Source organism: Chanodichthys erythropterus, chromosome 7 (assembly GCF_024489055.1).
Source record: "Chanodichthys erythropterus isolate Z2021 chromosome 7, ASM2448905v1, whole genome shotgun sequence".
NCBI classification, from domain to species: domain Eukaryota; kingdom Metazoa; phylum Chordata; class Actinopteri; order Cypriniformes; family Xenocyprididae; genus Chanodichthys; species Chanodichthys erythropterus.
The window spans coordinates 26665901-26690308 of NC_090227.1; the positions used below are offsets into that span (position 1 = coordinate 26665901).

The 24408-nt window shown below is 38.0% G+C and overlaps 1 protein-coding gene across 10 annotated transcripts in view; it reads right to left on the reverse strand.

The window, feature by feature from the left end:
- shank3a (SH3 and multiple ankyrin repeat domains 3a) overlaps positions 1–24408 on the reverse strand; it is a 377964-nt gene that overhangs the window by 157840 nt on the left and 195716 nt on the right. For 9 of the 10 annotated variants that reach the window (XR_010895495.1, XR_010895498.1, XR_010895494.1 and 6 more), the window contains 3 exons: positions 12041–12149; positions 6960–7111; positions 1557–1724 (listed from right to left, as the gene is read on the reverse strand). Coding sequence is in view for 3 of the 10 variants with exons in the window: in XM_067389993.1 (XP_067246094.1) it covers positions 1557–1724; positions 6960–7111; positions 12041–12149 (429 nt within the window). In the remaining 7 variants the exon portion in view is untranslated. Of the gene's footprint in view, positions 1–1556; positions 1725–6959; positions 7112–12040; positions 12150–13804; positions 13938–24408 lie in introns of those variants that run through there. The other variant, XR_010895500.1, reaches the window with a different exon arrangement.

Below are 24408 nucleotides of genomic sequence, written 5' to 3' on the forward strand. Positions count from 1 at the left end.
GATATACGTACCTCACTGATATTCTCTCTCACCCTTTTCAAGCTTTGGAAAAGGTCAGATGTCATGAATGCAAATGTCATGCACCAGGGGCTGCTAACTGAGAGAAATAGTTTAGAAGTAAGTGTGTGCGCCTGGCGGAACATGGATAGAGATGGAGAAAAAGCCTGTGGAAGACAATCTCCTACTGCATAACCCTGCAGTAATTCACAGGGTCAGCCGATTGTAAGTCAATTGTGACCTGATTGTGTGTGTGCTCTATTTATTGCTCTATTTATTTTTTCCTCTTTGAAGCCCATTTGTAATGTTCATCAACATTATTTGCAGTATTTGTTTTTCATTTTCCATCCTTTTTCTGACTCTGAAAAGACAGTGACACAGTGACAGAGATATCAGGGTTTTAGATCCAGTCAATGTTCTCCACCAGAGCTGCTCATGTCAGTTTTGTGTTCTACGTGTGACTCAAATGCTCTGCTCTCCACCCAGATATAACCAGTGCTGGGGAAAGTTACTTTTTAAAAAAATGCATTACAATATTGCGTTACTCCCTGAAAAAGTAACTTATTGCATTACTTAGTTACTTTCTATGGAAAGTAATGTGTTACATTACTTTTGTGTTACTTTTTCTCATCTGGGCTGGCCTGTTTGTTTGTTTGTTTTTACATCAATATAAAAGTTTTATCAAATGTAAAGGCCTTTTCACACCAATAGTGAAATGAATAAGCCTCAGGCTGAAAAAAATACAAATTTACACCTCTACAGTAGAGGGTGCAGTTCAAACAAATAAGCGTTTCAGTGATGCTGCCATTCTGAAATACAGAAGAATAGGATGCTGGAGAAGAAATAAATGAGTAAATGTATGCTCACATTTAGTGTAGAAAAACCATCATGTTTACACAGCACACACAACGCTTCAGCACTTCACAATCCTAAAAATTCATCACGCACAGAGACCTTGCACACTGAGTCCGATTCGTATTAATGAATGCGTTGCGAAAATAATCGCAAAACAAATCGCAAAACAATACAAAATTAAGTCTTCAAGCAGTGAGCACGATTAGTTGTCTCCTCTCTTCTAAAAAGAGAAAAAGAAAGAGGAAATATTGGGTTCATTCAATCCCGAGATTTCATAGAGAAAAAGGAGAAGGTTAATTTATTTGACAAATGAACTCACGAATCGATTGGCGTATCAAAACATCTCCATCTTTGATATTACTTTGGTCACTATCACTATGGTTACTGGTAAGAGAATACTGGCTTGACTCCCATTGCACGTTTATAAAGACAGTATTCTAAATGCTACTGTAAATTGCTGTTTGAAAAGGACATTTCGAGACTCACATCTTTAAGTAAATGCGGTTTTCAATAAATCTGTCAAAATAAAAAATAAAATCTTACTGTTCCCAAACATTTGAACAGTAGTGTATATTTAAATGTGAACGTGAATGTGGTGTGTGATGTCAATCCCATGACGATTTCTGAATGACAAAAATCTGCAGCTTAGATTCATTAACTATGAAATGAGTTTTGAATTATAAACATTACAACAAGTGTGTTACCTGGTGAATCTCCTGCCAGCCATTCTCGTCCATGCAGCCCACCTGAGCGTGATCATGCAGCAGGAGCTCGCAGCAGTACGGGTCGCCCCCCACCATAGAGCTGTGATACAGAGGAGTCAGGCCACGACTGTCCTTGTAATCCGGAGAGGCGCCCAAGTCCAGCAGCGTCTGCAAACACAAGTGATGCCCATTTCTCTCATTTAGCCAATTAAATTCCTTGTCTCATTTCTCCAAAATCCTGCCCTTAAAAGTCAGCTAAATTGACAGACAGAGATCGTTTCAAAGTTTTGTCAATGTCTAGCAGCACTGCACAGTCAGACTCTTTTTTACTTTTTACAGCACCTCAGGCTGTCACACAGACAATTTCAATGATATCTGTCAAGTATTAGGGACATTTACTGCATACTATTTAAACAAAACAAAACAAAAAAATCACACAGCATATCTTTAAGTGCCTTGCTCAAGGGCATGAAGGCAAAAGTTCATGGATCAACCATTGTGGGGTTTGAACCTACAACATTACCAGTCGAGTAAGCATATATCAGCATAGAATGGTGCACTTTGTCGCTTATCCTTGCAGATTTACTGCTAGCTCCAACCAGTTCTGTAATGCAATATGCATTAGGCGATCAGTGAACAACCTGGGTGTGCTATCTGAGGCTGAGACTAGACCCTCATAACTGATGATTCAAAAGCCAAGCCAATTTATGAGCTGTGACAAGTCATCCAAGACTCATTTTATGAGTTCACATTCAAATAGTTACAAATAGTTTTTAAATTTCATCAGAATTACTGCACTTTCACGCAAGAACAAATCAAGAGAATGTCAACATATACACATGGTTTATTTGACCTCATCTAGTTTCCTGAATTATTATATTTATCATAGAAATGAACACACTCTCTACATTATGAAAACTGGTAAAAAAAGAAAAAAGAAAGTTCTCTCAAAAGCAGTGAAATTCCTAATAGTAATTCCAAACTATGTTAATGTTTTTTATTACATGTTTCGATTTATTACAGTTCATCAAATCAGAAGGTTCGCCCGCAGATTTAGTAGCAGCAAACAGCGCAAACGGCTTGTGAAGGAACACAGTCTGGCTCTATTACACTTTCATTTGAGTAGATTATCATAATGGAGCTTGCTAAAATCCAGCTTACATGTTTGTAGGTGTTTGTCAGCAATTTTTTCACAGTGTAGAGAGGGTGGGTGCGCATATATATATATATACACCTACACAGTTGGTACGGAAAGTATTCAGACCCCCTTAAATTTTTCACTCTTTGTTATATTGCAGCCATTTGCTAAAATCATTTAAGTTCTTTTTTTTTCTTCATTAATGTACACACAGCACCCCATATTGACAGAAAAACACAGAATTGTTGACATTTTTGCAGATTTATTAAAAAAGAAAAACTGAAATATCACATGGTCCTAAGTATTCAGACCCTTTGCTGTGACACTCATATATTTAACTCAGATGCTGTCCATTTCTTCTGATCACCCTTGAGATGGTTCTACACCTTCATTTGAGTCCAGCTGTGTTTGATTATACTGATTGGACTTGATTAGGAAGAGCCTTGGTGAAAGAGGTAAAGAAGAACCCAAAGATCACTGTGGCTGAGCTCCAGAGATGCAGTCGGGAGATGGGAGAAAGTTGTAGAAAGTCAACCATCACTGCAGCCCTCCACCAGTCGGGGCTTTATGGCAGAGTGGCCCGACGGAAGCCTCTCCTCAGTGCAAGACACATGAAAGCCCACATGGTGTTTGCTAAAAAACACCTGAAGGACTCCAAGATGGTGAGAAATAAGATTCTCTGGTCTGATGAGACCAAGATATGCGATATGTGTGGAGAAAACCAGGCACTGCTCATCACCTGTCCAATACAGTCCCAACAGTGAAGCATGGTGGTGGCAGCATCATGCTGTGGGGGTGTTTTTCAGCTGCAGGGACAGGACGACTGGTTGCAATCGAGGGAAAGATGAATGCGGCCAAGTACAGGGATATCCTGGACAAAAACCTTCTCCAGAGTGCTCAGGACCTCAGACTGGGCCGAAGGTTTACCTTCCAACAAGACAATGACCCTAAGTACACAGCTAAAATAACGAAGGAGTGGCTTCACAACTCCGTGACTGTTCTTGAATGGCCCAGCCAGAGCCCTGACTTAAACCCAATTGAGCATCTCTGGAGAGACCTAAAAATGGCTGTCCACCAACGTTTACCATCCAACCTGACAGAACTGGAGAGGATCTGCAAGGAGGAATGGCAGAGGATCCCCAAATCCAGGTGTGAAAAACTTGTGGCATCTTTCCCAAAAAGACTCATGGCTGTATTAGATCAAAAGGGTGCTTCTACTAAATACTGAGCAAAGGGTCTGAATACTTAGGACCATGTGATATTTGGGTTTTTCTTTATTAATAAATCTGCAAAAATGTCAACAATTACCATAAAGCTTACATGATAAAACGTTGGTAATGCATATGCTATAGTCCGTCATATATTTATTTGCCAAAACCAAGGTCATTTTCTTCAAATCTGCCAGTGACAGAGGGTTCTGGGTATGATGATCTTACAACAGCTTTGCCACCTATGCTCTGTTGTTATGTATCATCAGCACTGTCGCGCATTCTCATTGGTTTGCTGGTCTATGCAGGATTCCATGCATTGGGAAAGCTGTCCGCGAATCACCCGCCCAAGACTAAAAATGAGCTGCTGCTGCCTGATCTCGATCTCCAAAAATCACATTGTATTGGATACAAAACTAGACTAAATCAAATTAAAAAATCTAAACTGAAACTATTTTTATATTTTTATCCAAACGCCCTAGAAAAGTGGGGTTTTGGACTATATTGGCATGAATCCTTTTAATTTGTGATAATTTTGCACTGATAAGGGACAACACAAAACACTTTATACATAAACACTTTATACATAGAAAAAAAAAAAAAAAAATTTATTCATCAAAATATCCACCATTAGCAGCTATCTGACCTAAACCGGGTTCTAATTGGTTCATTGTACACTCAAAAAAATGATTTTTGATGCTGTTCATTTTATTTAAACAATTTATTTTGATTCAACACCATTGTATCATATTAAATGTGATTGCTTCATGTTAAATTGACTTGAAACAATTACTTTTTGACTTAACTCGATGTTTTTATATTAAAATAACATGTTTCAATCAAGTAAACCCAACCAAGACTCAATCAAACAGGATTTTCACTTCCCATCGTGCTTTGCGAAGGGGCTGAACAAGGAGTGTAAATGTTGAAATAAAGTGCTATTTTAAGCAGTTTTTAGGAAGATGAGAAAATGGAAAGACTTTTTAATGTTTACTGTTCTATTATGTTTGTATTTAAAAGTTTCTGTTAATTAATAGTTTTAGGGTTACCATTGTGGTGAATTGTTGCACTTGTGCTTGGGTTGAGGACCTGCTAACAAACTTTTAAATTACTTTAAGAAAGTAATCACTGTAGTAGTGCTCTGGGTTGCATTTCCCAAAAGCATTGTAAGCCTATGTTGATTGTAAAACCATTGCCACCAACGGACTTATGATCAATTTAGGCTTTACAATGTTTTTGGTTAAGGCAATTTAGGATGAATCCAGTATCACATCTAGATTTCTAACACAGAACATCACAAAAGTTTTGTAAATCACAAAATTAAACAAGAAGAATTAATTGTAAAAATCAATGTATATGAAAACAATTTATTTTTTATTTATTTATTTATTGCTTTTTATTTATTTTATTTTAAATGAACACAATTGATTCTAGTTAATTTAACATGGTTGATTCTATTGGATTTTACTTGTCTCAATCATGTGGAACCACTGTCCATGACTGAATTGAGTATGTTGGACATTTTACATAGATTCTTCCTTAGTCAGTTGTTTGGTCACAACTCAAGGATTTTGCATAGAGTAAAAATAAACCTTTAATGTTAATAAAAACTAAGTTGGTTGTGTTGACCCAATGTAAGTACATTAAATTGGAATAACAGAATTGCATAATGCTAAAATAAAGCAACTTAATCATGTGGAAATCCTTTCCATGATTTTTTTATGTTCGTTCAAAGAGTTATTTTTTAGAGTTATTCTAAACTTAAAGGTACAATTTGTGATATTATTTTCCGCTAGAGGTCGCTAGAAGCCTATTCAAAACAAAGGCATAGTTTGATGACGTAAAGTTTTAGAGCGGAAACTTGGGACATGTGGTCTCCATCTCAACGGACGGTGCAAAAGAATAGGGATTGGAGTCTGGAAGAACTCATGTTCGTGGATGCGATTATTAACATTACTGTAGTATGAAGCAGAGCAGGACCGAGTGTTTCGGGAGCTGAACGAGGAGCTGGAGCGATTGATCAACACACGCCTCACGAGCAGCGGGACTTTTATTATGACACAGTCGCTTCTGCTTTTCCGGTCATGAGTTTACGGGAGCTGTCCTTGTCGACAGAACCAGCGGCAGATGGTAAACAGTAATTATGTTCCATAAATAAGTAACACAATCCACCATAAAATGTGCAAGAAGTAAATAAGGAACAGCTTGAAGCAAGCTAGTGGTTTGCTGGACGCTAGACACTACTTTCGCATTTGTCCACGACACTGTTGTCATGTGGTTTCTACGTCAGTAAAGGCGGTAACAAATGGTAACTGACGTCATTGACAGGCGACTGCACTGCCCCGTGTCACTGTTTAGAATGGGAATTTTCTCATGATTTACAAGTAGTTGAAAACATTAGAGATATTGTTAGTAATCAGCTGGACAAAATATATAACACTAGCCTAGTGGTTTTTGGATATTTTACTGCAAAAATTTTACATATTGTACCTTTAACTGGCAATCAATTGTTGAAGCTATTAAGGTGGGCTGACCCAAAAATCTTTTACAAACCTGGGCCAAGTTTAAACCAGTAACCAGGAATCACAGCTGGCAAAGGGGCATGTCTGACTTTGACATGTATATATTGCCATTATTATGTAATCAAAATGAAAATTATTATTGCTGGTTTTCAATAATAATGTCAAGTTACTTTAAAGGTTCTCTAAGCGATCCTTGGTGGAGTAACTTCCTGTTGACGTTCAACGTGTTGTCAAACAAAACAGAGGCTAGCTAGAAAGTATGTGACAAAACAACACTGATATGCCTCTTTCAGTTGAACTTCAGATGACACATCAGCTGTGTATGAGTCCTCTCCAGCAAAAGATCTGCTCTGATCATTATAAAACACAGCAAGCTTTTGTACAGCCTGCTGTCAATGAACGCTTTTCATCTTTGTGCCACTCTATGACTCATGTCTGGACAGACACGCGTACCTCTGATCTCTCTTTCAAGTATGTATGAGAACCCCATGTTCCCTCCCATCGTCGGCAGGACGAGTGTGTGTGTGTTACTCACTATAAGTGCCGTGTGGTTCTTGGTGCGGACTGCTTTGTGAAGGGCAGTTATGCCGTCTCTGGTCCTGAAATCCAGGTGAGCTCCTCCATTCTTCAGAACCTTTATGAGCTCTGCACAGCCTTCCAGCTGCGACGCCATCGTCAACGGACATTCTGCACAAACAGAAACAACTGTTGACTTTTTCGGTGCAAATAAGCTCAATTTTAAATTTTTCTTTTGGGTTAACTGTCCTTTTAAGTCTATTTTATTTTGAATCTATCTTTCTCTTCCGGTCTCTTCCTTTTTGGCAAAGGTCAAGGATACATGAACTGTGGTCAAATTGTTCAGCTTCTGTCTCCAGACAGCTTTACACCGATTTCAAAATGCTGCACAACCCAGAGGTCACTGCTGCTCTATCTGTAACAATACACGCGTGTATACAAACACAAACTCTTCCATTTCTGTCCATCAACGTGGCCAGAGGTCAGTCCTAACCAGTTCCAAACAAACGCATGAATAAATCTGAATAAGTATGAGGGAATTTGCATAGAAGGTGATCTTATCTTCCCAGCATGCACTGGGAGAGGTCAAACTTGATTACACCATAGTCATTCATGCAGAACAATCTTTCTTTTTCTTTCACTCTAATTGAAAACCGAAATGAGGATATTTAACTTCTCAATGTTTAAGATTTCAATGAGACCATGAGGATCAACAGCTGACATTTAATGCTCAAAATATGAGTAAATGGGTGATTTTTCAAGTAGGGGCACTTCTAACCACTTGAACAATGGATCTTTAAACTGTTTTATTTATGCTAACTTAAAGGTACAATATGTATTTTTTTTTTTTTTGCCACATTTGAGTGTGTTGAAAATGATGTTATAACGTTACTCTTTGCGTTCACTCAGCGGCTGCTATGAGACACTTGTTGCACACTGCAGTAAGCTTAATCGATTTTAGAAAATCATATTAATATAATCAAGAAAATGAGATTCAAACAAGACATGTTGAGCTATATAACAATGATTAGATTTCTGTCTATAAATGTATCCAAACAGTTGTTCCCTTTTCTAATAAAACATATAATATATTAAAGATTCTTTGGTGTTTCCATGGTTTCTATGGAATATATCCGGAAATACCTTCTTTTTTTTTTTTTTTTTTTAGAGTAGTTCAATAAAACATGTTGATGCAAGTAAGCTAGCAGTCAATTAACCTAAAATAAATGAAAATTAATAATTAATTAATTGAAGTAAAAATGTTAATGACATAATTATGACATAAAAATCCAAAAATACATTATTATTATATTAATAATAATATTGTTACTACTAATATAACAACAACAACAGTGTTTTTTATGCTTGCCATGATAGGAATGAAAGCCATATTGGGGAGAGTATATATAAAGTATATATAAAAAAAATCTAAAAACTAAAATGTACACTCTAAAAAATGCTGGGTTAAAAACAACCCAAGTTGGGTTGAAAATGGACAAACCCAGCGATTGGGTTGTTTTAACCCAACTGTTGGGTTAAATGTTTGCCCAACCTGCTGGGTAGTTTTATTTAACCCAACTATTGTTTGGAAATGACTGTATGGCTGACTTAAAACAAATCTAAAATGAAATTAAAATGTTAATTTATTAAACATATTAATAAATGTTAATTTTCAAGATATTTTGGGTTCATTTTAAGTAAGCAATACTGTAATTTTTAAACAATAGTTGAGTTAAGTAAAACTACCCAGCAGGTTGGGCAAACATTTAACCCAACTGCTGGGTTAAAACAACCCAATCGCTGGGTTTGTCCATTTTCAACCCAACTTGGGTTGTTTTTAACCCAGCATTTTTTAGAGTGTACACATAGATATTAAAATAATTTAAACAAACTTTTTCACTTTTATTTTTTTTTTATTTTTTTTTATTTTTTTTAAACAACATTACTAACAACTTTCAAGGGGACCAAAATCATCTAACTTAAGAATTACTGCAATGCATTTGAAATAGATTTCCACTGTTCAGTTCAAGTTCTGCTATTGGCTGACCCAGAGCCAAGAGATAAACACTAAGAGATCAGGTCATGGCACCAATTTAACAGTACTGAGCAAAGTCAACATACACTCAGATGTGCGCACTCACACACACACACACTTGTATGTGTGGTTTACGGGGACTCTACATAGCCTTAATCAGGGTTTTTCCTGGCTCAAAATGAGGCGGAGGTGGTAAAATCTTGATCACGGTTGAAAAAAAGAAAAAAAAAAAAACACTTTTACAAGTGCATATTTTAGATATTTTAATATTAAGAGAATTAGATTTGTATTTTGAGAACACTATGATATATACAGTGTTTCCCACAGGATTGTCTTTTTTACGTGGTGGTTGTCTTTGTCCCAATAGGGGGTCCGGGGACATGCTCCTCCAGAAGGAAATTTTGTACATTTTAAAGATAAATTCATTAATCTGGTGCACTTTGAGAGTTCAAAATTAAGAGCTCCAACCCATGTTCAGTGTGCTAACTGAACAAAGAAAAAGTCTTGTACCTGAACTTTAAAGGGAACTCTAATAGGGCTCATGCACTAGAGATGTGCGGATCAGGTCTAACATCACCCAAATCCGATGTAAAAAATAAATCATCTACCTGCCAACTTCCCAAACCTATGATATTCCCTGATTTAGATATCGGCACCTGATCATCACAAAATAATTATTCAAATTCTCAGTGTTAAGCATGATGATATAATAATATGACACTTAAGTAGGCTGCTTTTAAATAAATATCTAAAATAAAAGTTTCATTACATCACTGTTGAAAAAACACTCTCATCAGAATAATTTCTGTTAAGCTTGTGTATATTTTTAGTTAAAGCTGTTAATTTTTTAAGCAATATCTAAAGGGGGGGGGGGGGTCCTTTGTATTTTACATAATGACCACTAGAAGGTGCTCTAAGCATATGCTTTCCTTGATGGGTTTTCCCTGAATAGAAATGCATTGTCATTTAAAACGAAAGTAAATCATTAATAAAGACTCCATGTCTTTATTAAAAATCAACACATTAATGATTTATCTCTCATCCACCCACAACCCACCCACAATTACTTGGAATGTTATTTTGTATAACTTGGCTGGCCCAACCCGATGTGACTGCCTGTCTGAGTTTAGTCCACACTCAACAGCCGGAGGCGGGACTAAATTTGATGGAGGCGGCCGCCTTTTAATTCTCTATGCAGGAAAAACATTGGCCGTAATGGTTTTTATACTGTACATACTGTATATTTGTTACATTCAAATCTTCCCGGACTCCAGTTTCCAGCATCCTCCTGTTCTACACACCTGTCTGCACTTCCCTCATCAGTCTTGGATCGCCTTTGTGGGTTCCGGCAGGACGGTCGCTCGCTGGAGAGGTATGTGGAGGCATTTGTTGAGCTTGCTTATTTGGCGAATTGGCCAGATGCATGATTAAACGCTTGTTTTCTGTCGGGGCTGGATGAGGACATGATTCGTTTTAAAGAACCTGCCTGTTATTTTTCCCTAGTCGATACAATTAATCTGATTTTGTTTCTAAATTGTTCCGAGTTTGTAATTGAGGAGATTCTTGATAGATCATACGATCCTCGTCCAGTCACCCCAGAAACACGGGCGGCCTGGCCAGTTCGCCAATCTCCATTTTCCACTGCCTACCCCTCCAGTGGGCATTCCCCTGGTGTCCTGCCAGACCCAAAACTCTGCATGGTCAATAAAAATTCCTCCGCTGGGCCAAGACGGCCTAAGAGGAAAAGGAAGAAGGCCGCCAAGCAACCTCAGTCTCCTGAGTTTTCTGCCTCCGTGCAGCCCCAGTCTCCTGAGTTTTCCGCTTCCGGACAGCCCCAGTCTCACGAGTTTTCTGTCGCCGAGCAGCCCAAGGCGCTAGCCATTGAGGAAGGGGACTGGCTAATAGACTTTTGGGCTGAGCCAGCTATTAGTCCCTTCGACCTAACTCCATGCTGTGCCGAGCCCGCTCCAAGCTTCGGCGAGCCCGCTCCAGCCCTCATTGAGCCCGCTCCAAGCCTCTGCCGAGCCTGCTCCAGCCCCGGCTGCCCACGAGTCCACCCCGGCTGCCCACGAGTCCGCTCCCGCTGCCCACGAGTCTGTCTCATGTGTTCCCGTGTCAGCTCCAGCAACCAACGAGACAGCTCCAGCAACTGATGAGACAGCTCCAGCAGCCGAAGAGCCAGCTCCTGCAGTCCACAAGCCCACTCCAGCCCACTAGACCACAGGCCTTTCCACGCCCACATCCCCTGACCTGCCATGGCTGTCCACGGTTCCAGACCTACCATGGCTGCCCATGGCTCCAGACCCACCATGGCTGCCCATGACCCCTGACCCGTCATGGCTGCCCAAGACTCATGACCCACCATGAGGTCCCGAGATCCTAGGACCGCCCTGGAGACCTCCGCACCCTTCTGCACCCCCCTCACCTGCCTGTAGGTCTCCAGGGTGCCCACCCCCCTTCCCCAGTTGTTACATCTGAGGCGCGTGGACGCGCCTACCGGGGAGGGGGAGGTAATGTTACATTCACACCTTTCCGGACTCCAGTTACCAGCATCCTCCTGTTCTACACACCTGTCTGCACTTCCCTCATCAGTCTTCCCGCCATCTCCCCGGATTCCCAGCACCTGTTGTCCTCGTCAGCACTCCCTTTAAGTTGGACTCACTCCCTGCACCTGTTCTCGTTGTTGTTTAATGTGTGTTATGCTGTTTATATTCCTGGATTGTCAATTAAAGCCTATTACTTTGTGGATTTCCGTACTCGCCTCATCTTTACAGCAGAGCACATAACAATATTCTATCCCCTTACACTAACCCAACCCAGACACCTACCCAATACAGAAACCGTTTGGCATTTTCAAATTCTCAAAAAAACAACAACAACAACAACAACAACAAAAAACGGTTTAGTATGTTTTTTAAGCCATGTTTACATTGTAATAACCATGTCATTATACACATTTGTGTCCTCATGAACCATATATACAAGAAAACACACACACACACAAAACTGGGTATTTGGAAGATGTTAATTAATCTGGACTTTTGAGTAAAGGTGGTGTCACTTACCTCCGGTCTCTGGGTCGTGGAAGTTTGGATCAAGACCTTTCTCCAGAAACTTTGATACCTTCTCAACGTTCCTTTGCTGAACATATTCCATAAACTTTTTCAAGTTAGCCTGAGGGAATGAGAGAAAAAGATATGGAGAGAGATGTGAGGCAAGTTGAATAATGCAAAAGAAGGATAAAAGCAAAAACAGGCGAGTTTTCCCAAGCGGAAGAAACAGAGATGGAATAAAGCTCCACAGTACTCCACAGAAATGACTTAATTTTAGCTTCCAGAGACATACAGGCTAAGGTCTTAATAAATACATTAGAACATCTGTTGATGCAACATTCCTGATCCATAATCCATTGTTTAAAATCATATAACATATTAAGATTTCAAAATGCACTGAACAACATTTCCACAAGACTGAGTCTACTTGAAAGAAAATCAAATACAACTGTAGTTACAGCTCGTTTCTTTCACCCAAAAATCTTCCTATAAGCTTTATAGTATCTTTTCATGACTTGTCACACAAACCCTTATTATGTAAGAATGAAAACAACATGAGTGAATATATTGTGTATATAATGCTTACAGGAAGGGATTGTCTAAAAAGTATCATTAGAGAGATCTTCTAGCCAAAAGTTTCTTACAGATACTCAATCGTAACATCTGTGGCTGTATCAAACTAATAATTAAAACAAACACATAATTTAAAAATAATTTCAACCCTCAGTTGAAAAAAAGTCTGAGGCAAAATAACCACAAGACTGCTTAATAGACAATTTAAACTTAACGGTTCAAAAAAATTTTTTTTATGGAAAAATAAAAGGAATACCTCACCTAAAAATTAAAGCATGTATGACTTTCTTCTGTGGAACATAAATTAAGATATTTTAAAACACTGGACACTAATGACTTTCAATATATGGACAGAACATCTTTGGACATCTTTCAAAATGTTGCCTTTTGTGTTCCACAGACATGAATGTGGTGGAGTAAATGGAAAGCAATGCCTCAAAGTCACTGTGATTGGCTGATTACACACAATACAACAACAATAGTAGTAGTAGTAGTAATAATAATAATAATAATAATAATAATAACACCTGCCTATTCGATACAATAATACCTGTTTACATCTGTTCCTCAGAGCCAGTCTGAATTAGTCAAACTAGTGGAAACAGATGGACTAATTACAGATTAAACAACTTACCCACTCTGACAAAGTCACATTGGTTACAAATGAATCTAAATTCACTTGAATTGATACGTCAGTTTTTACTGACCAGAGGGAGCCTTTTAATAATAATTTAGCCATTACTGCACTTATATTTAAGCAATGTAATGTTTAAAAACTATCATAAAATTGATAAAAAAAAATGTACTTTGATTTAGTTTTAATAAACAGTATGTTCATTTAAATATACAAACTATTCTATTATTGGTTTCTTGTTCATAGTGTAATAATGCAAAATGCAACTAAAAAAAAATTTTTTTAGTCTTAGACTAAAAAAAGAGAACGCAGCGACTTTGTCTGATGATTTCAGAAGTCCAGCACATGCTGCTGAGCGCAACAGTATGACAGTAGTGTATAGCTCTATCTAACTATCTCTGGTCTTGCAGACTGTTACATAAAACCCTCAGAAGATCGAGGCCGGCCAAACACACACTCTCACACGTGCACACACACACACACACACACACACACACACACACACACACACATACACACACTCACACCTGTCCCCTGCCAAATGCATGTAAAAGGCGTGGGTTTCTCACCATGTGTGGCGTTAGCTGATCTCCTGCGTCTTCATCTACTCTGATGTGCATCAAGTCATCACACCGCCCTGATTCCACCCCGGCACACTACCATCTGAGCATCTCTGTCTCTCACATACACACACACACTCACACATGCTCTCCGCAGCTCCGCCTTTCCATGCGGTGAATATTAGAAACTCACTCTCTCTGTCCTCTCTCGCTCTCAGCCACTCAAGCTGTTGTTATGGAGATGGGATACAAAAGAATTTTTGGCAAAGAGAGAGACAGAGAGAGAGAGTGTTGTGTGTTTGTGTGCGAGTCGAGCGTAAAACCTCTAGTGGTTATTTGATGCGGGTAATCTCATTGGATGGTGGAAAACCAAACAGCTTTTCTACTATGAGAAGAACAAATCATAATATAATATTACAGCCCTCGGTTTCTCTGTCTTTCTCTTTTTTTCCCCCCACATACTGAATAATATTTCCACAGATTTTCAGCTAGGGTACAAATACTGCCTCTCTTGCACTAAAATCTGACTTAATTATGTTAGCTGGATGGCTCACATCTTAACGGTGGTTCAACAATATTATGGATAATGAAAATTACAAGTCTGCCAATGTTGCATGATGGGTTTGTTTTTACTAGCAATAATGGAGCATAAAAACTCAATAATCATGTAATGGTTATGGTGGGAATTTTGGGAAGTAACTTGTGGCCTGATTGGAGTCATGAGAGCAACTGTACATGCCAAACAGCTAGTGTGAGAAAAAAAAAAATCACTTGCTAATCTTTTTGTGTAAAGTTGCCATGACAACATGATGCCTAAAGCCCTAAAATGATCATAAAATAGTCCAGAATAAATTTACAGCTGAAATAATATTGACGTTATTTAATTTTTGTGGTACTTGCTGTTGACTGAGCACTATAATTCAAACACTATAAGCAGTGTTGGGGGAATTAAAAGTAACGCGAGTTACATAATCAGATTGCATTTTCAAGTAACTAGAAAAGTAACATTACTTTTAAATTCACAACAAAATATCTGAGTTACTTGTTCCAAGTAAGCAATGCAACTTACTTTGTTTTCCCATGTATTGACTGTTATCTCTCCTGTCCCCATGTTGAGAGAAATCGTAAGTGCAGAGGCATTGTGTGTAAACATGATGGTTATTGTAGTTCTAGACTAAATGTAAGCACACATTTACTCATCTGACTTGCACAAAAACAGATTCAGATGCAAACTCAGAATATTTCACAATAATTTAATGTTAAATAACACAAATATACTTTATGTGCTTAATCTCACTTTATAAACCAATGTCTTTGTCGCTGACCTTTGATGAGACAATTCAACCATACCAATAAGCAAAATAGACTTTTTTTATTGCTGAAATAAGAGTGTTGAACTTTTTTCTCCAATTCTTCTGCAATCCAGAATGGCAGCACAGCTGAAAGGTTTGTATGAGCTACAAAGGAGATTTGGGGAATATGGAGGCCAAGTCAACACCTCCAACTCATTGTCGTGCTCCTCAAACCATTATCCTGCTGAAAGAGGCCACACCCACCAGTGAATACCGTTTCCATGAAAGGGGTGTATGGTCTGCATGGTTTGCAACAATGTTTAGGTAGGTGGTAAGTGTCAAAGTAACATCCACATGAATGGCAGGATCCAAGGTTTCCCAGCAGAACATTGCCCAAACCATCACACTGTCTCCGCCGGCTTGCTTTATTCCCATAGTGCATCCTGGTGCCATGTGTTCCCAGGTAAGCAACGCACACGCACCCGGCCATCCACGTGATATAAAAGAAAATGTGATTCATCAGACCAGGCCACCTTCTTCCATTGCTCCGTGGTCTGGTTCTGATGCTCACTTGCCCACTGTTGGCACTTTCCACGGTCGACTGGGTCAGCATGGGCACCCTGACTGGCCTTGGCCGCCCATGACCCTGTCGCCGGTTCACCACTGTTCCTTCCTTAATTCATTTTTGATAGATACTGACCACTACAGACAGGAACACCCCACAAGAGCTGCAGTTTTGGAGATGCAGTTTTTGGAGAACCCAGTCGTCTAGCCATCACAATTTGGTCAAACTCGCTCAAATCCGTACGCTTGCCCATTTTTCCTGCTTCTAACACATTAACTTTGAGGAAAAAATTGTTCACCTGCTGCCTAATTAATATATATACACATTAATACACACACACACACACACACACACACACACACACACACACACACACACATGTTTGTTTTTGTGAATTGTGGGGACTTTCCATAGACTTCAATGCATTTTACACTGAACAAACTGTACATTCTATCCCCCTACCCTGCCCCTACCCCTAAACCTAACCCTCACAGGAAACTGTGCAAACTTTTACTTTTTCACAAAAACTCATTCTATATGATTTATAAACCCATTTACATTGTGGGGACCGCTGGCTGGTCCCCACGATGTAGGTGAACTCAGGTTTATATTACATCATGGGGACATTTGGTCCCCACAATGTAATATAAACAAAAGCACACACACACACACACACACACACACACACATATAAACCAAGCAAGTCCAATGTAATCTTTCCATGAAAAGTAACTAAGTAATGCAATTAGTTCATTTTTAGGGGATAAAACAATATTGTAATGCATTGCCCCAAAAAGTAACTTTCACCAGCACTGACTATATGGGCCCTATCTTGCACCCAGCGCAATTGACTTTGTACACTGACGCATGTGTCATTCCTATTTTGCACCCGCGCAAAGCACGCTTTTCCCTCCACAGAAGCACGTCGCTAAACTAGTGAATGAACTTGACCTCACTGGGCGGTTCAGCGCAAAAAAGGAGGCGTGTTCCGGCGCAAACTATCCCTGGTGCTATTTTGCTGTTCCATTAAACAATTGCGCCACTGACCAGAAAAAAACCTAGTCTAAAGTCAGTGGCGCGTTGCGCGTTGTTCATTATGCTATTTTAAGGGCGCATGCTTGACCATAATGTATAGCGTGCACAACGCGCATACACTTTGCTCATGTAATCTACACAGATGCAAAAGTTATTTTTGCAAATCATATGTTACACTAAAAAAATATTAACACATGAGATGACGGAAATCATTGTGGTGTGCCACAAAGATGTGAAAAAACCTGTTTAACCGACGCTATTTTGGGTGGGTTTCTCCCATCCCCATACAACACAACTTCTCTGTCTTTCACTGCTCTTACAAGAACATCAGTCTCCTCAGCTGTGAACCGCTCCTGGCGTGCGCCTGGTAAATACGCCATAATAATAGCAATATATAATGGAACTTGCGCACCTGCTTTTAAAGGGAATGTTGGATGACGCTCTGATTGGTTTATTTCACGTTACGCCCAAACCACACCTATGAATAATGAAGCTACTTCAGACCAACCCATTTTAGATTTGCGCCGGGGGCAAGAGCCATTTATCCCGCCGGGAAAATAGCAACAGCGCCGAGACCCGCCCACAAAGGTACTTGCGCTTCGCGCTTTGACACTTGCGTTTCAGATCGTTAATATGTGTGTATAGTGTGTTTACAGTATATATTTCATAATTTGAGAGACAACAATTGAACTCAGATGCTTGTTGTGGGTGATGCAAGTTGATAAATACAAATGCATATCCAGCATGCAATCAAGTAGTCATCTCTGGAGAATTCTTGGCCAGCCTGGACAGATCAATTACTAAAACAGATCTGATGTATATGGGCTATCTACTACTAACGAGAGCCTGAAATAAAACAGACACACATACACACCTTCACAGCAGCTCTATTGCATCAACAAAGCAACTTCTGCTGTATGTAGAAGAATATTGTTGAGTTTAACACAATGAAATGATGAAATACATCAGACTGGAATCTGTAATAACAACAGCCCTCGAGTAAAACGCAAAGAAACATTTTTACGAGCAACAAGAGGCAAAACTGTAAAATCAATGAACGTTTCAAGACTGCAAAATGAACCTATTGCTTAACATTTCAGGACAATTACAGCACAAACAAACATTGATGTGATTGCAACTGCACTCAAAAAGAGGAAGTGGGCATCATTTAACTCAAGTGCTCAAAAATTCCCATTGTCCATCTTTTTCATTGTCTACATCTACTTATAGATACAGAGGTCATTGGAAAGAATGTTGTAGCATTACTGTTTCTGTAAACAATACATTTTGTGGTTCTGAATGAGTCGTGGCTACAAGGAGTGAATTTACAAGCAATTTACAGGGTTTTTTTGATATAACACACAGACATTTCATTATAAACACCAATTACGATAACCTGCAACCCAAATGGATGGAATCAAAAAGCAACAATAAGACTGAGAACATAAATGCAAAGCTATTGTTCTGACAATTTTTATGCCCATCTATAGATGTCAGAACTGGACTAGACTGGTTCTGACACTGGTTCTTCTGGATTCTGGCCTGGATGTAAGCACAGAGATGATCTCCAGATGTGAGGATAACCATCCAAGCCATGGCATCATTTCAAAATTGGGATCTCACCCATTCAGGCTTTACAAAGCCCGGCCACATGCTGGCATTCAGAGAATGTGCACAACACCATCCCTCAGGCAGGAGCTGATGAGCTCAGAGTTCAGATCTAAAGAGAATGCAGGACCGTGAGTAATATGAGAGAGACTGGTGTTGACAACCACGTGAGGGCTTTTCTATTACTGCTTCAGCCAGTGCAAAGTAAGAGCAATATGATATTCATATATGGACCTTATGTAGCCCCGCCCCTTTTCAGCAATGCGTGAAAATCACAAGTTTCTTCACTTGAATAATGTGATGCCAATGCATGTTAACTTAAATATGACAATTCCATCATAAATCAATAGCAAAATTAAAGTATCATCTTAAATACAAACTAAATTTGGTTAAAAATAAATAAATAAAATATAAAATTAAAAATAACATAATTAATAAATAACAATAATAATATCAGATTATTAAGCATGAATAATCAATGGTGCAATAAAAATATTATCGTCAAATAGCTGGCAAATTGGTAAATTTCCATAAAAGTAATCAAAGCAGCTATTGCTTTTATATATACTTAGTTAGCTAGTTAGTTAGTTACCACACTAGACTTATGAGCCGTTAACTCTCACATCAGTGAGCATATGAGATACTAGATCCCACAATATACATCATTTACATGTCAGCACACATCACTGTCAACACACATACAAACGGCATGATGAGATGATTAACTTTCCCTCCATGCTTCCATGATATAATTATATCAAACATATGAATTAAGTGACACAATCTTCCCTCTATGAAATGAGAACATCAACAATTTAACAAGAGGCTCATTTCATAATTCAAGGATTGTGTACATTAACACAGGGAATAAAAATCAGATTGTTTATCCGTGAAGTGAATTTAATTGTATGTTATAAAATGACTGCAAATGGGAGAATTCTGAGAAATTAGGTTTAACCTGATCATCTTAAGGGGAGCCATTAGTCAGGAAGTCTGACAGAAGGATGTTAATGCCAAAAGCGAAGGGACAAACCAGTAGAAGATATTAAACGAAGGGTAATTAAATCACATTGACTACCAATGATTAAAAAATCTGGAGCTTCCAGAGACAGGCCAAATGTTTCCTCGGAAGATAGTTGAAGAGGACTCTTGCGTATAAGCACAACGTGTTTTGTTCAACATGACCATAGAAACAAAATAAGGTTATAAAATGAAAATTTGCATTCAAATGAGCAGGGCTTAGCAGAACATCGTCTCTAACAATGAGTTCAACTTGTTTTCCCTATTTATTTTTATTATTTGGACCAAACCAATCAACAATCAGAGGTGAATCACAGAATTTGAAGGTCCAAACATTGCTTAAAAATATATAGAGAGAAAATGAATAGGATTTTTTGTTACTTTCTGAAACTGACTGTTGTTCTACTTCTATGACATGAGAGGTCTAATAATTCTCTTATAAAGCGTAACAGTGAAGCATGAAGCACCGCAAATGATGCAATCAAATGAAAAACAACTGTACAATATAAGACTATTGATTGATGGTCACTGAGTATAAGAATAAAAAAGTTTTAAAAATCGATATATGTCTCTCTCTCTCTCTCTCTCACTCACTCTATGTGTGTGTGTATATATATATATATATATATATATATATATATATATATATATATATATATATATATATATATATATAAGGGCTGTCGATTTAATGTGTTAATTACAGTGACAAATAATGAGTTCAAATTATTTATGCACTTGTCCCGCCCCAGACCTACGTAAGTCATCTGACATTTCATTCACTTGACTGATGACGAATATGATGCAGGGCACAGAATTGAGCCTACAGAATGCAGATGGACCCTAAAATTCAAGATATGGGGGGAAAATGTCCCTGTTTTGAGTGTAAATATGTCTCATATTTACATCATAAGATATACAGTTGCAAGAAAAAGTATGTGAACCACTTGCAGAATCTGTGAAAATGTGAATAATTTTAACAAAATTAGAGAGATCATTCAAAATGCATGTTATTTTTTATTTAGTACTGTCCTGAGTAAGATATTTTACATAAAAGATGTTTACATATAATCCACAAGACAAAAAAATAGCTGAATTCATTAAATTGGCCCCGTTCATAAGTATGTAAACCATTGATTCTTCATACTGTGTGTGGTTACCTGGATGATCTACGACTGTTTTTTGTTTTGTGATGGTTATTCATGAGTCTCTTGTTTGTTCTGAACAGTTAAACTGAGCTTCAGAAAAATCCTCCAGGTCCTGCAGATTCTTCAGTTTTCCACCATCTTTTACATATTTTACATATTTGAACCCTTTACAGCAGTGACTGAATAATTTTGAGATCCATTTTTTCACACTGAGGTCAAATGAGGGACTCAAACTCAACTATTAAAAAGGTTCAAACATTCACTGATGCTCCAGAAGGAAACATGATGCATTAATAGATGGGGGTAAAAACATTTGGAATTTGAAAATCAAGGTAAATTGTATTTAATCTGTCTTCTGGGAAACATGCAAGTATCTTCTGCTGCTTCTGAAGGGCAGTACTAAATGAAAAATAATGATATTTAAACTAAATAAAAAAAATCTTCATCCTGGCTCTTAATGCATCATGTTTCCTTCTGGAACATCAGTGAATGTTTGAACCTTTTTAATAGTTGAGTTTTGAGAAATATCACATATCATTTTTTTTTTTTGGTCCAGAATAGCATGAGTGCAAATGTGATACTCATTTTATACAACAGTTCAATAAATAATAAGTTAATATTGTAATATTTTATACACAATATTGTCTGTTTTGCTTAATTTTGGCAACAAAAATATAAAGACAAAGCAGAACTGTTCATCTTCGAGCAACACACAGTGGCATTTCATTTCTGAATCCGCGTGATTTGAATGAATCTGGTAAACCAGGATTGTTGGACTTGAAGTGGTGCTGCACAGACTGATCGGTGTGTATGACATCAAAGTACACAGGAGCGATTTAAAAGCATACGGTGCCATCTGCTCTTTAATTGTTCTCGCTGTACTTTGATGTCATATATCGATCGGTATGTGTAGTGCTGCTTCAAGTCCAACAAGCCTAATGATTCAATGGACCAATCATAAAGAGAACCATTTACTTCACTCCTGAATGAATCAGCCGTTTGAATGAATAGAATGAATGACTCAATCATTATGACATTTACAGCCACCTACTGGCAGTTTTAGTTTCTTATTAAGGCTAGAGTATAATTTCATTAAAAAAATCATTCATTTCATATTTCCATAGTAATAGAAAAACGTTAAAGGTATAGTAAAAAAAAAAAAAAAAGAAAACTCAGGCAACATTTACACACCCTCATGGTCCAAAAGAGTATGTGTAATAAATTCTGTTGAATCAGATAAAATATTTCTTGCTGAAGTTACTTTTTGTAATGTCTATTTGATGCTTTACACAATAATGACTTTAAAATTATCTTTTGGGAGTAATTTCTCAGCCAAATTTGACTGACATTAATGCGATTAAGTCACCACATGTAATTAATTGGATTATAAATTTTAATCGCATGACAGCCCTTATAAATACACACACACACACACACACACACATGTTTGTTTTTGTGAATTGTGGGGACTTTCCATAGACTTCAATGCATTTTACACTGAACAAACTGTACATTCTATCCCCCTACCCTGCCCCTACCCCTAAACCTAACCCTCACAGGAAACTGTGCAAACTTTTACTTTTTCACAAAAACTCATTCTATATGATTTATAAACCCATTTACATTGTGGGGACCGCTGGCTGGTCCCCACGATGTAGGTGAACTCAGGTTTATATTACATCATGGGGACATTTGGTCCCCACAATGTAATATAAACAAAAGCACACACACACACACACACACACACACACACACACACACACACACACACACACACACACACACACACACACACACACACACACACACACACACACACACACACACACACACACTTATAAATGAAGTTGATATATTAATCATTGATTGATAACTTCAGAGCTTATAGTAAAATCCACTTTACTGTAGTGAAAATGAATCCGGCCTAGACTGATGCACTCAGCCGCACAAACAAAGCAACTATTAGCAAACATCATCTTTCCAAACCAATATCAGCACATCAAAAATAAATAAATAAATAAAAAAACTTCAGTGCAGGAATTGATTAATGTCACAGGGTTTTGTACTGAAAGCGCCATCCCAAAACAAATGCTCCATATTCATGTCGCTACACTGTAAAAAGAATTGTTGGTTTAATTTAAAAAAGTAATTTACCTGGTTGCCTTAAGATTTTGAGTTCACTGAAATTAAAAATTTGAGTTAATACAATGAAAGCAATTGGTTTAATCAACAGAAACTCAAAATAATATGTTATCTGAACTACATAAATTGATAAATATAATATAACTACATATAAGTTGATTTGACAAAAGAAAAAATGTTATAACAAATCATGAAAATATTTATTTACAGTGTAGTCAGTGAAAACTCGCAATGCATTATTGCAAAACACTATGAAGGCAAGTTATGCTGGAGCATACAGATGTAGTTCCCTTCCCCCAGAGCCCGGCTGTGTGTTGCACTTTGCGTACCATTGAATCTGGGTTAGGGCAGTGTCAGTGTCTGCAGGGCAATTTTTGCCACACCACTAAACTAAGTGACCCATACAGAACAGGGCTGCAACCATTCTGGCCAAAGAAGTCATATTCACAGTTATACTCGTTCTCTATAAACCCTGCTATCATAGGAAATGATGCCGCTTTAAGGCAGAGATTTATTGTATATTATTTAAGACTCTAGCCCACTGTTTTGGGGTTTAAATGTGTGTCGGTATGAAATATGCAGGAACATGATAGAGCCATGCATGAGAGAGACAAGAAGTAAAAGAAAATGGTAAATGGAAAGCACGAGGAGAGGGAGTAATGAAGAGACAGTGAAAAGGATGGAAAGGACAGGAAAAGAAAAGCACAAGGATAGGATTTATTTAAACGGCATTTATGTGATCTAGAATGTTTTTGTAACAATGTAAAAGTGACCCCAAACTTTGAATGGTAGTGTACACAAAGACACAAAATTATGTGCATAACAACCACATTTGTTATCTAACTGTTATGATAAAACATGCACTGACATTTAGACAAAATTGCTAATACACCACACCAAATTACCTGAAAAATTCTTCGTTTGATGTGTAAGGTCACTCATGTATTACAGATAGTTTAGAGATGCAGTGTGTGTGTAACCTAATTGGTTTATTGTGTTGTGTGTGTTCCTTTGGGACATTAAACAGCCAGATTCATAAATAAACTACATATTATATTAACTCCTCATGGAAAAAAATGTGATGCATCAGTTGTATTAGGCTCTCTTTCTCTCTGTGTGTGTGTGTGTGTGTGTGTGTGTGTGTGTGTGTGTGTGTGTGTGTGTGTGTGTGTGTGTGTGTGTGTGTGTGTGTGTGTGTGTGTGTGTGTGTATGTGTATGTGTAGAGTAGTGTACTACACACATGTGCAGAGACATTCCTGATTCATGACCATAATTTAGCTCCTCTTAATTTTCAAAAGATGAGTCGTGTTGCCAGGGTTACCTACCGGCAACACATCACTCACCTTAACAGCTCATGTTCTGCTGCTGTAACGAGCTTTACACTCACTGAGTCTCTCACACATTTACTTTGCTATCTGAAATTGGGACATTTTCCATTCCCTAACCATACCAAAAAATATATATACACAATTTGTAAAAACAATATACACTGAGTTTTTGCAAAAGTTTGGAAACGCCCTAGAAAAGTGGGGTTTTGGACAGTATTGGCATGAATCCTTTTTAATTTGTGATAATTTTGCACTGATAAGGGACAACACAAACTACGAAAACATATTTTATTGCATAAACAGTTTATACATAGAAAAAAAAACTTACATTTTCGATTCATCAAAATATCCACCATTAGCAGCTCTCTGACCTAAACTGGGTTCTAATTGGTTCATTGTGTTCTAAACTTAATTGGCAATCAATTGTTGAAGCTATTAAGGTGTGCTGACCCAAAAACCTTTTACAAACCTGGG